This window comes from Molossus molossus, unplaced genomic scaffold (assembly GCF_014108415.1).
Source record: "Molossus molossus isolate mMolMol1 unplaced genomic scaffold, mMolMol1.p scaffold_m16_p_7, whole genome shotgun sequence".
Classification (NCBI taxonomy): Eukaryota; Metazoa; Chordata; class Mammalia; order Chiroptera; family Molossidae; genus Molossus; species Molossus molossus.
In genome coordinates, this window is record NW_023425401.1 from 29,456,702 (window position 1) to 29,470,057 (window position 13,356).

A 13,356-nucleotide genomic window follows, 5' to 3' on the forward strand; every position below is an offset into this window, starting at 1 on the left:
CTAAAATCAATAAAAGGAAAAAAAATTAAAAAAAAAAAAAAAGAATTTGCATTAAAAAAAAAAAAAGTGGCTTAAACTTTAACCAGGGAACTTATTATCTCACCTAACAGGAAGTCCAGAAGTTGACAGTTCTCAGACCAGTAAACATACCGGTTCAACAATGTCATCAGGGACCAGGTTGCTTTCCTATTTTATTCTGCCATCTTTAACATGTTACCTCTGTCTCGGGCTTCCTGCCCTCAGCAAAATGGCAAAAATGGATACAACCTCATCAGGCATTTCATCCAGATAAAAGAGCCACGAGGGGAAGAGGAGGCTGTCTCTTCAGTACCTGCCTATATCCCCTCAGCCAACCTTCCTTCACATCCAATAAGCTGACCTGTCACAGGTAACAATTCTGAAACTAATCTCTGACAAGGTAGACTGGGTCACCTTTATTGGCTTAGACAAATGAGAACTGACCCCCCCAGTATTGGGAATAAAGTCAGTCTCCCCTGAAACACATGGTCATGCAGAGGAAGGTGAATACTTTGAAGTAAGAAAGAAGGGGGAGTGAATTTGGGTGGGCAAACCTGCTCTGAACGCTTAGTTCAGTTGGCATTACTAAAATTACAACATAACGGTTTCAGTCCGTGACAGGTGACATAAGTTAAACAAGGGAGTATTTTCACCGAAAAAAAATAACTTAACAGAAGACATTTCCAGGTTTTCTAACCAAGTATAAATGATTCAGAAGTCACTCCCAAGCCTGTTAACAGTATGGGGCTTGAGGATCTACTTCATGGAAGTCATTGTGTTGACTACTATGTAAAATACACAGCAGGCAAGATGCATTATGAAACAATAATACAAGAAATGATGTGATTGAGAAGCAAATAAATGATAGGAGAAAATGTACAATATGAGATCAAAGAGAGAGCTATCTAGAGACGGTGGAGACCTAGAGACGAAAGTTCATCTGAGATTTGAAGAGTGAACAGGATGCAGACAAAGTGACACAAGACAGGCACTCTGCACAAGGAGACGCTGGGCTGCAGGCCTGGGAGCAGAAAAACATCCTGGGCAGAACAGGGAAAGGTCCATGAAAGGCAAACCAAGGGCAAACTGTCATTACTAGTCCTAGTTACATGTGTGCTACAAGTAAAAAAGTTCTCCAATCACTGTTTGCAAGCCGTACCTCTCCATTATCATCTGTCTTTTTTTTTTTTTTAAATAAAAAATGAATTGCAGCTTCATGCCCTAAATGCATCACTCATACAAGGGTGACACAATAAGACAGAGAAACAACAAACTAATAAACTGTATGGGACCAACATGCTGCAAGTCATTCTATCAGACACCGCGAGTGTTTGACATTGTTTTGTAATAACGATTAAAAAATTTAAAAATTATTTAAATTTATAGTTTTGTATGTCTTGCCACTTAGAGCGTATCTTCATTATAGATATCTTACATTATAATAAATATTCATAGTTTCTATTTAGCTGCTCTAAAGTCATTCTATTTTCTGAAGCCAAACTAGTAAAAATGGCCAATGATATAGAACCCACCTCTGACAAGGACTATGCTTCCTTTGGCATTAAAATAAAATACCCAATGATACCACAGCCCAAGTGGCTAGTAAACATTGGTATATGTAGCAACATCTCAAAAAGTAGTTCTTTAACCTTTTTAGGGTCACAGACCTTTGAGACTATAATTAAATGCAGAGACCATTCTCCCCAGAAAAATACAAATACAAAATTCTGCCTATAATTTCAGGAGGCTTATAGACCACTCCACTCAGCCTCCCAAATTCATCTTGGCTAAGAACCCTGAACATAGTGAGAGCAACAGAGACCATGACTGGTTATCATAGTTTTCAACTCCTTCAAACAACCCATCAACAAACTATTTTAAGGTTTACAGTTTTCCTTCAATTCTGCCAAGCATATTTTCAGATTGTGCATCAGAAAATAATAAATGCAAGAAATAAAAATAAGTTGTTCTGTAAGTATAGAGCTGAGGTATTTCACTTAGAAAACTGAAGATTCAGAACAATAACTCCTTTTTGTCATTAATACTATAATGTAATGCATTTGTATAGTACACTTAAATACTTACCATTAAAAATATAATATGCCCTGGCCAGCTTGGCTCAGCAGTTATGGCATCAGCCCCCAGGACAAAGGGTCGTGGGTTCAATCCCCAGCCCTGGTTGAGGTCGTGCATGCAGGAGGCAACCAATCGATGTGTTACTCTCACATCGATGTTTCTCTCTCTAAAAAATCAGTGGGGGAGGGTGTGTGTGTGTATGTGTTTGTGTGTATATATATATATATATATATGATAGATGCACACACATGTATAGCCATAAAAGTACATGCCATTTTTGATAGAAATACCAATTGTAGGAAATGAATCCATTTCTAATTTAACTGATAGAGTGTGGCAGCAATTCTAAATTCTTTAAAAAATGTTCCACCAATTATTGCATAATTTAAACACTTCAAGTTTCAATGGCTATGAATGGACATTCTGGTGAGCTCAGTGCACAAACACAAAGACCTATGTGTGGCACTGGTAGGATGCTAACCACTCCTTTCCCATAACACGTATCATTACTGATCAGGACCTTCTTTCTAGCTAAGCCTAGAAGATGACTCAGAATCATTCTCCCAAACATTTCATTGCATTTTTCAGAATTAGCAAGTGAATAAAAACTTCTTTGTACTCCCTTTTGTCCATAAAGAAGTCTGTGTATGGTTCTCTCTTATTCATCTCATCTAACAATGTAATGAGGAAACCATGATGCTATTGCATTTTTATAAGTAAGAAAAACCAGGCTGAAATAGTAAGTAGCTTGCTTGATCGCACAACAAGAAAATCACAGAGTTTAGAATCCAAATATTATGATTTCCAGCTCAATACCTATATCAGTTAGGATTTGGTTCATTGCAAATGACAAAAGAAAATAGTGGCTTACACAGAACAGAAGTTTATACCTGTCTCACAAAAAGAGAGTTCACAGGGAAACATAGACGGCTGGCAGGGCAGCTCCACAGTCTTCAAGGACCAGGCTTTTCCCAGCTTACTCTCCAGTTTTCCTACAATGGTCCAAGATGGCAGCTAGCATTCTACCAAACCATCACACCCATTTTCTATCCAGGTTTCCTAAAACCTGCAATACAATGTTTCTTCTTATATCCCACTGGCCAGACCTTCAACTGCTAAATGACCACATGGCAATATAAAATGCTGTTAACTAAGAAAAAAAGGAAAACATACTGAAGAACAATTAGTAGTTTCTGCCCCTTTGTCATAATGAAGCTCAAGTATACTGGAAAAGTTAGACGTAAGGTGTTTGATGGAGTGTCTAGCAGCATGATGTTTCACTGTCTTATCCTGTCAGCCTGGTATGAGTACACTTGCACCCTTTGCCATTGATGCTGTCAAGAGATAATGCTGTAATCAAATTTTTTTCATTAAGAAGATCATTCTTGCCCTGGCCAGTCTGGCTCAGCGGTTGGAGCATTGACCTGCGGACCAGAGAGTCCTGGGTTCGGTTCCCACTAGGGGCACGTACCAAAAAAAAAAAAAAAAGATCATTCTCAATCTTGATGAAGCCAACAATGATCTCTGTTTTAAAAAACTGTTAATAGCCCGGCTGGTGTGACTTACTGGTTGAGCATCGACCCATGCACTAAAAGGTCACCAGTTCAATTCCCGGTCAGGGCACATGCCCAGGTTGTGGGCCCGATCCCCAGTGGGGGGCATGAAGGAAGCGGCCAATTGATGTTCTCTCTCATTGATGTTGCTGTCTGTCTCTCCCTCTCCCTTCCTCTGTCTCTAATATATCAATAAAGAAAAAAAAATTTTTTAATTGTTAATAAATGTTTGATTTTTAAAAAGGCAAAACAAAACACTACTTCACTACTTTAAAATGGATGAATAACCGATAGTTCATTACTGTCAGTGGGATAAAATTCTAACATCTTAGAATGGCACACAAGGCCCAATAACAAACCACCTTTCTAGATTCCTTTCTCATCAGTGGCCCTGATACACCCCCTCAGTTAGCCAAGAGCTTTTTACTGGCCCTGTAAATGTCCCAGATTCTTCTGAATCTACATACTTTACACAGTCTGTCTCGCCTCCTAGAAGGTTTTCTTCTCCAACCACAAATTATAAAATCAGTATGGCAACAATTCCCAAATATCAGCACACATCAAAATCACCTTTAGCCGTGGCCGGTATGGCTCAGTTGGTTGAGCACCATTCCATATACCAGGAGGTCTCCGGTTAGATTCCCGGCCCAGGCACATGCCTGACTTATGGACTCCATTCCCAGTAAGGGATGTTCAGGAGGAAGCTAATCGATGTTTCGCTCCCTTCCTCTCTCTAAAATCAATTAAAACATATATTTTTTAAAAGATCACCTGCATTGCTTTTATTCAAATGCTGATTCTCAGGCTATAGCTCCAAAGACTGTTTCCTTAGGAACGGGTCAGGCCCAGGAATCTGCAGCATCTTTAGCAAGAAGCAGAGAGCCTGGGACAGAGAAGGTGAACACCAAAAATGCTCACTCAATTCTACAGTACAGAAAGATTATATCATACTATTTTGAAATGTTTTTCTTCTGGTATAGTTTATTGGATAATGCTATTCTGAGGTAACACCGTAATTCTATCATGATATAATAAATAAGATGTTTAAGTTTTTCATACATTCACATTTATAAAGATTAATATGTATCCCCAGTAGGAATTCTTCCCTTCATAATATGCTTTGGTTGTATTCAAAGGGGAAAAAACAGAAGCTGAATAACATAACCACTTAAATATAAAAGACTACCATAATATTATTAAGATTACCAGAAAGACAATATTTAGGTCTTCCAACCCTATATGAATTACTAGTACAAAGTACAGTGCTCACACTCTGTGTATTTTATTTACATTTCATCCTTATTACTTATTTCTTCAACAGAAAGAAATAAGAATAAACTTCAGGTTAAAATATAAAAGGTAGTCATCACAATTTTTCAGTTAAATGGTCTCAGATGTGGAAGACACAGCATTATGAAAGCCTCTAAGGAAATACTAGTAGAGACTCCATTTATATATGGTGTGCCTACTTAAATTTGTTTCCCTACTGAAGGAAACAGTACCGTAGTAAACCAGTCAATTACCCCCAAATAGCTATACTAAAAATATGACTGTCTGAAGGTTTTACTTCAAGGAAAAAGTACCTCAGAGTTGCTCTGAAAAGTTCCTGGATGTTAATCTGTCCGATAACTTTACCTCGAGTCAATCTAGATGCACTGTGGCTAGGACAAAAGGAGTCACAGGCTACCTGGAATTCACGTTTGTATAATGAATTTAATGAAATACTTCCCAGCTGCTCTACTGACTGAAATAAACATACACACATTTGAGGTTCCAAATATATTACTCACAGAAACGGATTTCAATTCTCAGAACTGTGAGGCTTTCTTCTCTTTGCCTATTTAATGTTTGAGAGGAAGTGTGTTTAACCTAGGAATTCTGTGGTTTTATTTACTTTTTGTTTGTTTCTGGCTCAACTACAGTGGAAGAGAAACTGCAACTTTGCATTTTTATGAGGTCTTTCTTGAAGTGTCTTAAACACATCATTGGATGGTGTGCAATGACTAAATTATAGAGAGTGGACCGCAGTACCTCCCGGCCTTGCCTGCACACTAGAAGTACCCTGGGGGACTCTGGAAATGACAAATAAAAAACAATGTCCAGGCCAAAACCCAGGCCCACCTAATCAGAGTTTAGGGATCCGGCCCCAGCAGCAGTATGTATTCAAAGTGCCCCCTACTGCACAGGAGGGTTAGAACCCTGGAGTTAGGAACACAGAGTCCTAATTTACATTTGAGTCAGCTGAGTCTACTGAGGCCCAGTAAGAAGGAATGACTTTACCACTAAAAATGCATGAAACAGAGGGTTCAGTTATGCCTCTCAGTACAGCTGGCTCCTCCCCCTGCCCCATAAAGTTCCCTCTCGCTGCGCGTTCAAGGAGGTTAGGATGGGTGGTACCCCCTTGCCGCCCCCACCACCGCCACAGGTCAGCCTTGCCTGAACACTTTATCTCTGAAGTGCCTCTAGGTTAACAGGTTAACCAGGATGAAGAACCAACAAATGTGAAAATTCTGTTAATTCTATCCATTACACAGACAACTCCACATTTCTTTTTTTGTTCAGGTAGAGTGGGGGCGGGGGGAGAGGAACAGAGAGAGAGAAACATCGACGTGAAAAGGACACATCGAGTGGCTGCCACCCGCACAACCGACCAGGGCCGGGGACAAACTGCAACCGAGGTACGTGCCCTTAGCGGGAACCGAACCCGGGTCTCTCAGGACCGCAGGCCGACGCTCCAACCGCTGAGCCAAACCGGCCAGGGCTTTTATTTATTTATTTTATCCTCACCCAAGGACATTTTTCTATTTTTTTGTTCAGATACAGTGGGAGGGAGAGATAGGAAGAAAGAGAGAGAGATGCCCTGGCCAGTTTGGCTCAGCGGTTGGAGCGTCGTCGGCCTGTGGTCCAGAGAAACTGGGGTTCGGTTCCCGCTAGGGACACGTACCTCAGTTGCAGTATGTCTCCGGCCCTGGGTTGCAGCCACTCGATGTGTCCCTTTCACATAGATGTTTCTCTCTCTCTCTTCCTCCCACGCTATCTGAACAAAAAATGGACAAAAGTCCTTGGGTGAGGATTAAAAAAGAAAAAAAGAAAGAGCAAGAAAAACATCGACGTGAAAGGGACACACTGAGTGGCTGCCTCCCGCACAACCCCAACCAGGGCCTGACAAACTGCAACCAAGGTACATGCCCTTAGTGGGAACTGAACCCAGGTCCTTCTGGACTGCAGGCTGACGCTCTAACCACTGAGCCAAATTGGCCAGGACAGACTCCACATTTCTTAATGGGAAATAAACATTGCATAATGAAGTTAGTTGAAAAATCCTGGCATACTCTGCTTTAGAATGGAGAGGTCAAGAGTAAGAACACAAAGATTGCAAAGTAAATTAATTGTAATTTGAGTTTTTGTGGATAATCAGATACAGGGGTAAAGGAATAGTAAGAGGGTAAACTGCTTTTCTAATCCATAAACACTACTTTTTTTAAAGATTTGGTATACTATCGTAAGAACAGGGAGTAAAAATAGGAAGCATGTGCTAAAAATCTGTTTAGTTTTTGTCGTTCTAATTAAAGCCTTCAGTCTTACACATGATCAAAGTGACTTACTGTCCCTCATCCTTGGAATGTAAATTTTTACTGTACACAATTAAGTTCTACTTCTAAATAAAGGAACAAATACAAGGATGAAAAGATTACATAAAAAGTTCCATATAAAAACATGATAGTTTAACTTTAGTGTGTGTGCATGGTTTGAATGATTCTCAGGATGAGGAATTCAGGAAGAGACCATCTTAAAAATAACCCATACTTTTCAAAATTTGATTTATCATTTAAACCGGAAAACAGAAGGGGAGACTAAATTACATATTTCAATATCAATAATTAAAAGATGACATCCAAGCTGCTGTGAATTACTACACTGATTCTAAATTCAATGAGTTTTACAAACTAATTAGCTTAATGGAAACTAGCAGTTCTTAGCCCTACTTTAAGAAGCACCTGCAGATTATGAAAAACATGATGAATTTCAGTTGAACTGTAACCCAATTCCTTTAATCTCTGAAACTGTGTTTGCCCAATTCATTCTGCTTGCTCCAAAGTTATATTCAACATCTGGCCAACAGTGTCACTGAACAAAACAGTAATCTAAATTATTCCTTTTCATTTTGTATTCTGTGGCGGGGGAGGGGGGGTCATTGCTGTTATGTTTCCTTCGCTTAACTATAGCATATTAAACTAATTTATGCTTTTGTCTTAGTTTTGGAAGGAATTATATGCCAACATCTAGGCAACAGATACCCCTTTTTCCTAATTTAAAATAACTATGAGGTTGCACACTACAGTAGCAAATTTGTAATCAACTTAAAAGATAACGTCTTAAAAGCACAATTAAACATGTCATAACAGAAGAAAACCCTGGTGATTACGAATAGCACCATACTTGCTGGGGTTTTAAACAGCAGTGCAAACTAAGAAAAATCGCCACCCAGTGATGCAAATGAAAACTGCAATTTGTTTTTGTGTAAAATGAGTACCCTGGAGGATTACTTCAACTTCATTACTGAATGAATGAATAGCTATTACCTTCTTATGTGAATAGGAACTGGTTACAAGGGAAAGGATGTTTTTCTACCAGGCCTTTTATTTTTCTCCTTATTCTCATTCAGCACACTCAACATTTTACAAAGGCTGAAAACTTTGGAAACCTTAACAGAAAAAAGCTTTCCATCCAAAAGTGAGCTAATTGTATATGAACAGCCCAGATATTCCTATTATCAACAAAAGTGCCTAGGCTTTGACTGACCCTGAATTTCAAGTCACGGGTTGTTGGCCTTAGCAACTCAGCAATGCCATCCAATAATTGCGACCTAAAACCTATTTGTGTTAAGCAGAGAGGCTTGCCGAAGGGAAAAAGTATTCTCAAGTGTGAAAAATTAGATAGTATATTCTTTTAACATAATTTATTCTGACCTTGTTAGAAATAGGTTATAAAGGCCACATAAGATGATATTCTAAAAAATTCTGTAGACCACATATTGATAAGTTGTTGCCATAAATATAATCATGTTTCTAAGTCTTTAATTAGTTGCCTTATTTAGAAGTTAACAGATAAACACACAAAGCCAATCATATACATTTATTTTCTTGCAATGTTATCTATTACACATGAGGACAAAGAAAGTTATGCGAACACATGACAACCAAAGTACAGGTGTGTAAGTATGGGGGCACGTTAATAATAGCATTTCATATCTACCATTTGTCCTATTTGACATTTTCCAAAATATTTTCCATGGTATGCTCTGAGACTAAAGTAGAAATATATGTCAATATAGAACCATATGATAAAAAGAGCAACTCAGCAGAACTAACCAGTTTTTTAAGAAAAGATGTTATCACCCTGGCTGGATTGGCTCAGTGGTTGGAGCATTGGCCTGCAGACCAGAGAGTCCTGGGTTCGGTTCCTGCTAGGGGCACGTACCAAAAAAAAAAAGATGTTACCATTCTAATTTTAAAGACAATTAAGGATATTCCTAATAATCTCTCCTGACTTTTATCAGTCAATTCAGTTAAGTCCTTCACTGTTAAAGGATATTTTACTGACTAAACAATGTATACCACCTTCCAATCTCAACTTCATTAAGAAAATTATAGATTTCCACAATATTTTTATATATATGAAATATTAAATAATGAAGATTTGGAGGTAGCCAAAATTAAAACCAAACTTTATGAACAGTCATATACCAACCCTGTTTTATGAAAACAAAAAAATCAGCACTTTCCCTTTTCAACAGTAATGAGCACAATTTAAATTATTTTTAAAATCTTAAAATTTCAATATTGTCTGAAAATTAAAAATGATACTATGATATTTTAAAAAATGGATAGCTTAGTGTTTAAGAGGGTAGGAGGCAGGCTCTGAAGTCAGACCACCTGGGCTAATTCCACATCTGCTATATTCACTGGAGGAACTTGGAAAAGTTAAGTCCTCCAATAAGTGGAGATATAATACCACCACTTCACTCACAGGGCTGTTCTAAGCATTTTACACACATCAGCTCATTTAATTCCCTCAATAACCTATCAGCGTGGGTACTGTTTTCATGCTCATTCTCTAGATAAGCTAAATGACACCTGGGAGGTTACATTAACTTGCCCAAAATGGTGAAGGGTGGCAGATACACCACCCTAAAATATGCCACTTTGGCATAAGGACACTTTTGAACTGAAAGCAAGAGCTAAAACCCCCATATGAAAATGCCAGGAGGAAAGAGACATTCTTATCCCCAGAGATGGGGAGTCGGGGCCAAGAGATCTATAGAGACAGACCTTGTTAGGGTAGCTGTTATCCTCCATTAGTCTCCCCGCATATTTTAGTCACTTTGGGTTTACCACTTCTTTTGGTCTTTACTTTTCTATGAGGGCTGCCATGGACATGTGAATATCTGTATGCTTTTCTCCTGTTAATCTGTCTTATGTCTATTTAATTCTCTATACACTAAACTTACATCCTTTAGCTGCTTGGTAACAAAAAGAATAATGTTGATTTCTAATCATGAAACAACAGGAAAAAAATCAAGTTTCTCTGCCTATGTTAAGACTACAGAGGTATTCTAAAATTAAGAATGTAGAACAAAGTTAGGAAAATTCGGGCTTTGTTGAAGCAAATTTCTGAGAGAAGAATTTATTGTGAAACTCTGGGAAGAAACTGCACACTTCACAGGAGACCTGCTACATCCCTGCAGTTCTGTCAATGAGGCTGATTCATTGAGGGAAAGGGAAGCAGCCTTGGCAGCGTTCAAGGACCAGAAGGAAGTTGAGGCTGACAGAGCCAGTTCTGACTTCGAAGCCAGCGCACTACTTCCTGACGTGCTAAGAAAGGCCAGATAAGCAGTGGTGTCCAGGCACCCCCACTTTAGCCCAGTCAGAAGGCTCCCCAGGAAGATCACTGGCCCTCGTCAGACTGTGCCCCACTACTTTACCTCAGGGATAGAGGATCTGGTCAGAGAGAAAAACAACTCTGAGCACCCCAGCTACTGCCCCCGTCCCAGGCCACGTGAGGCAGATTCAGAAAACCACACGGGCCCGCCAGCGTGGGAAAGATGGGATATTCTGTGGCGACATTCAGCTGTGAAAAAATCTATACTAATCTCCCAGAGGTTAAGGCCAAGGACTGGAAGAGGGCCAGAGAGATGAAACCTCTGTGTCCTCTCTGCCAGAGGCCAGACCCTAAAGACAAAGGCTGAAGAGGCAGAGACCCACCCACCACACTTGTGAGTGTGCGGAGTCAGAGGCACGTGTGAGCCTGGCCCCGAGCGTCTGAGCGGGAAACTCAGGATCACCCTTAAATCCTCCCGATGCCCGGGGACCCTAGTCTCACTGGGCCAGCATAAAGGAAGAGGTAGGAAACCGGTGGGGAGACACCTGAGAAACACCCCAGGGAGTAAACACCCTATGAGTTCATGCAAATCCTCTGAGGAGCCCGAATCTGGTGGGAGGAGGTCCCGGGTAGAGGAGTCCTGGGTGGAGGAGTCCCGAGTGGAGGAGTCCCGGGTGGAAGAGTCTTGGGTGGAGGAGGATGGGGCCACAGGAGAAACTGGGTTTTGTTGCCTCTTCATCAAGAGACACAGCTCCTCCTCAGGGAAAGACACAATGACATGAAGGAAATGTTATTTTTGTTTAAATTCCCTTTGGAAAAAGCACAGCATCTGGTTGAAAGCAATATTTTTTAAAACCACTAAAATCTTTTTATTTTTATCCTCAACCAAGGACATTTTTCCATTTATTGCTCAGACAGAGTGGGAGGGAGGGAGAGAGAGAGAAAGAGAGAGAGAGAGAGAGAGAGAGAGAGAGAGAGAGAAACATCACGTGAAAGGGATACATTGAGTGGCTGCCACCCACACAACCCAACCAGGGCTGGGGACAAACTGCAACCGAGGTACGTGCCCTTAGCGGGAACCGAACCTGGGTCTCTCTGGACTGCAGGCTGACGCTCTAACCACTGAACAAAACCAGCCAGGGCAAAACCACTAAAATCTTAATAATTAGTAGAATTAATGTTATAATAGGAAATAAACTAAGCTTAAACATTTAGGAGAAACTAATACAAGATTGAAAAGTGCACTGCATTCAGCAAATATTTATCTATCAGATGCCTAATTTAATTGAAGATGCTAATTTAAGAAGCAAAGTTTTCTATTTATAAGACAGAACTTGAAATCATCAAGGATTCTTCAAGACTTTTGGTTTTTCACAATTGAAAAGGCTGACCAGCATATCAGAGAGAAAAATACAGGATAATCTTACAAATTTAATTTGCAGGACCCAGCCAAACCAATATGTAAGAAGAGTCTGACTTGATGACAATATTCTAAGTGATTAATGAACTTTATAGATTTCATATAAATTAATACTGGAATTACTGGGAGAGAATTTTTCCAAAAAATCAATCCTATAATTTTCAAGGAATTTTTTCAAAGACGAATAATCCACGTGATTATGATTTCGTTCCTTAAAGAGACTCACCTAAAAGGACAAATCCGTCCGCTTCCGTCTCTGGCACTGAGGGCTTTTTCGGTTCCAGAGGCTTCCTGAAGAAGTGAAACATGGCTGCCGCTGGGATCTGAAACAGAAACACTATCTCATGTCAAACTTCAAAGAAACTGTGCAACTCCCACCCTTTCTAGTAAAAGGCCAGATATAAAGACATCACAATAACTACTTTTTAAGAATTCTATTACCAGACTTTACAAACACAAGCCCTCCTCTCCAGGTGTCCGGAGACAAAGCCAGAAATGAAGGTGCATGGACTTCCAGGGTTAAATCATGTGTGCCTTGAATCATGTAACCTCTCCATTTCTGAACATGCAGGAAAAACCCCAAGAAATCGATCCATGTGACACTAAAATCAACAGATGGCACCAGAACCTGGAACAATCTCACCGAACATAAATATAAATCATACACTTGATTGAGGAAAGGAAGATTTAAAGAAACAAAACACCTGTCATGCCATAACTAGCTTCAGGCTCATAAAACTGAGACCGCCTGAAAAAAAGGAGGCACTTCAAACATCCTCTCCAGCCGGTTATCTGATTCAGACACTCAAGAATTGCCCCCACTGTAAAGCTGCAGCCAGCTTTAAATTCCCATCAGTGCAGATCTTTGTGTTGGTGAGACTGCTGTGCGCCACCCCCAAACCACACACACACACCCCTCTTCTTCCCCCTCCCCTCTTGCACACTCAGGCAGGCCAGCAATTCCTAGAAAACAACTGGGAAGGAACTTTAAGGGAACTTGCAAGGACACATTACGCTCTGAGGACAGTCCCCATAAACAAAGCCGTGTGTAACAGACAGCAAAAAAAGGGGGGGGGGGATCATCCTGGTGGTCAAAGATGCTCCACATTTTTGTTTTTATATATTCCACCAAAACCAGAAAATCAAGCAGGGGGGTTAGTAAAGATTTTATCTGAGTAGAAGCCTTCTAGAAACTGAGAAATGAACTGGGATTTGTGTAGGTCGACCGGCCCTGAGCTGTAGATCCAAGTAGATGGTAACGGAGCCTATTTGTTGTTAGAAAACACGTCCGGCAGGTTTCACTTATTAAAGGAATAAAAAATGGAGAAGAAAAATAAAAGCCAGGTGAAAAAAAAAGTTCCAGTAGCAGAAAGGAACAGCTTCTGAAATCCTCAGAGAAAGAGCTTG

At 40.0% G+C, this 13,356-nt stretch overlaps 1 protein-coding gene across 2 annotated transcripts in view; it reads right to left on the minus strand.

The window, feature by feature from the left end:
* UMAD1 (UBAP1-MVB12-associated (UMA) domain containing 1) overlaps window positions 1–13,356 on the minus strand; it is a 237,189-nt gene that overhangs the window by 196,459 nt on the left and 27,374 nt on the right. For both annotated transcript variants that reach the window (XM_036246297.1, XM_036246296.1), the window contains exon 2: window positions 12,176–12,272. In XM_036246297.1, coding sequence (XP_036102190.1) covers window positions 12,176–12,257 — 82 coding nt within the window. In that variant the 5' untranslated portion in view covers window positions 12,258–12,272. The remainder of the gene's footprint in view (window positions 1–12,175; window positions 12,273–13,356) is intronic.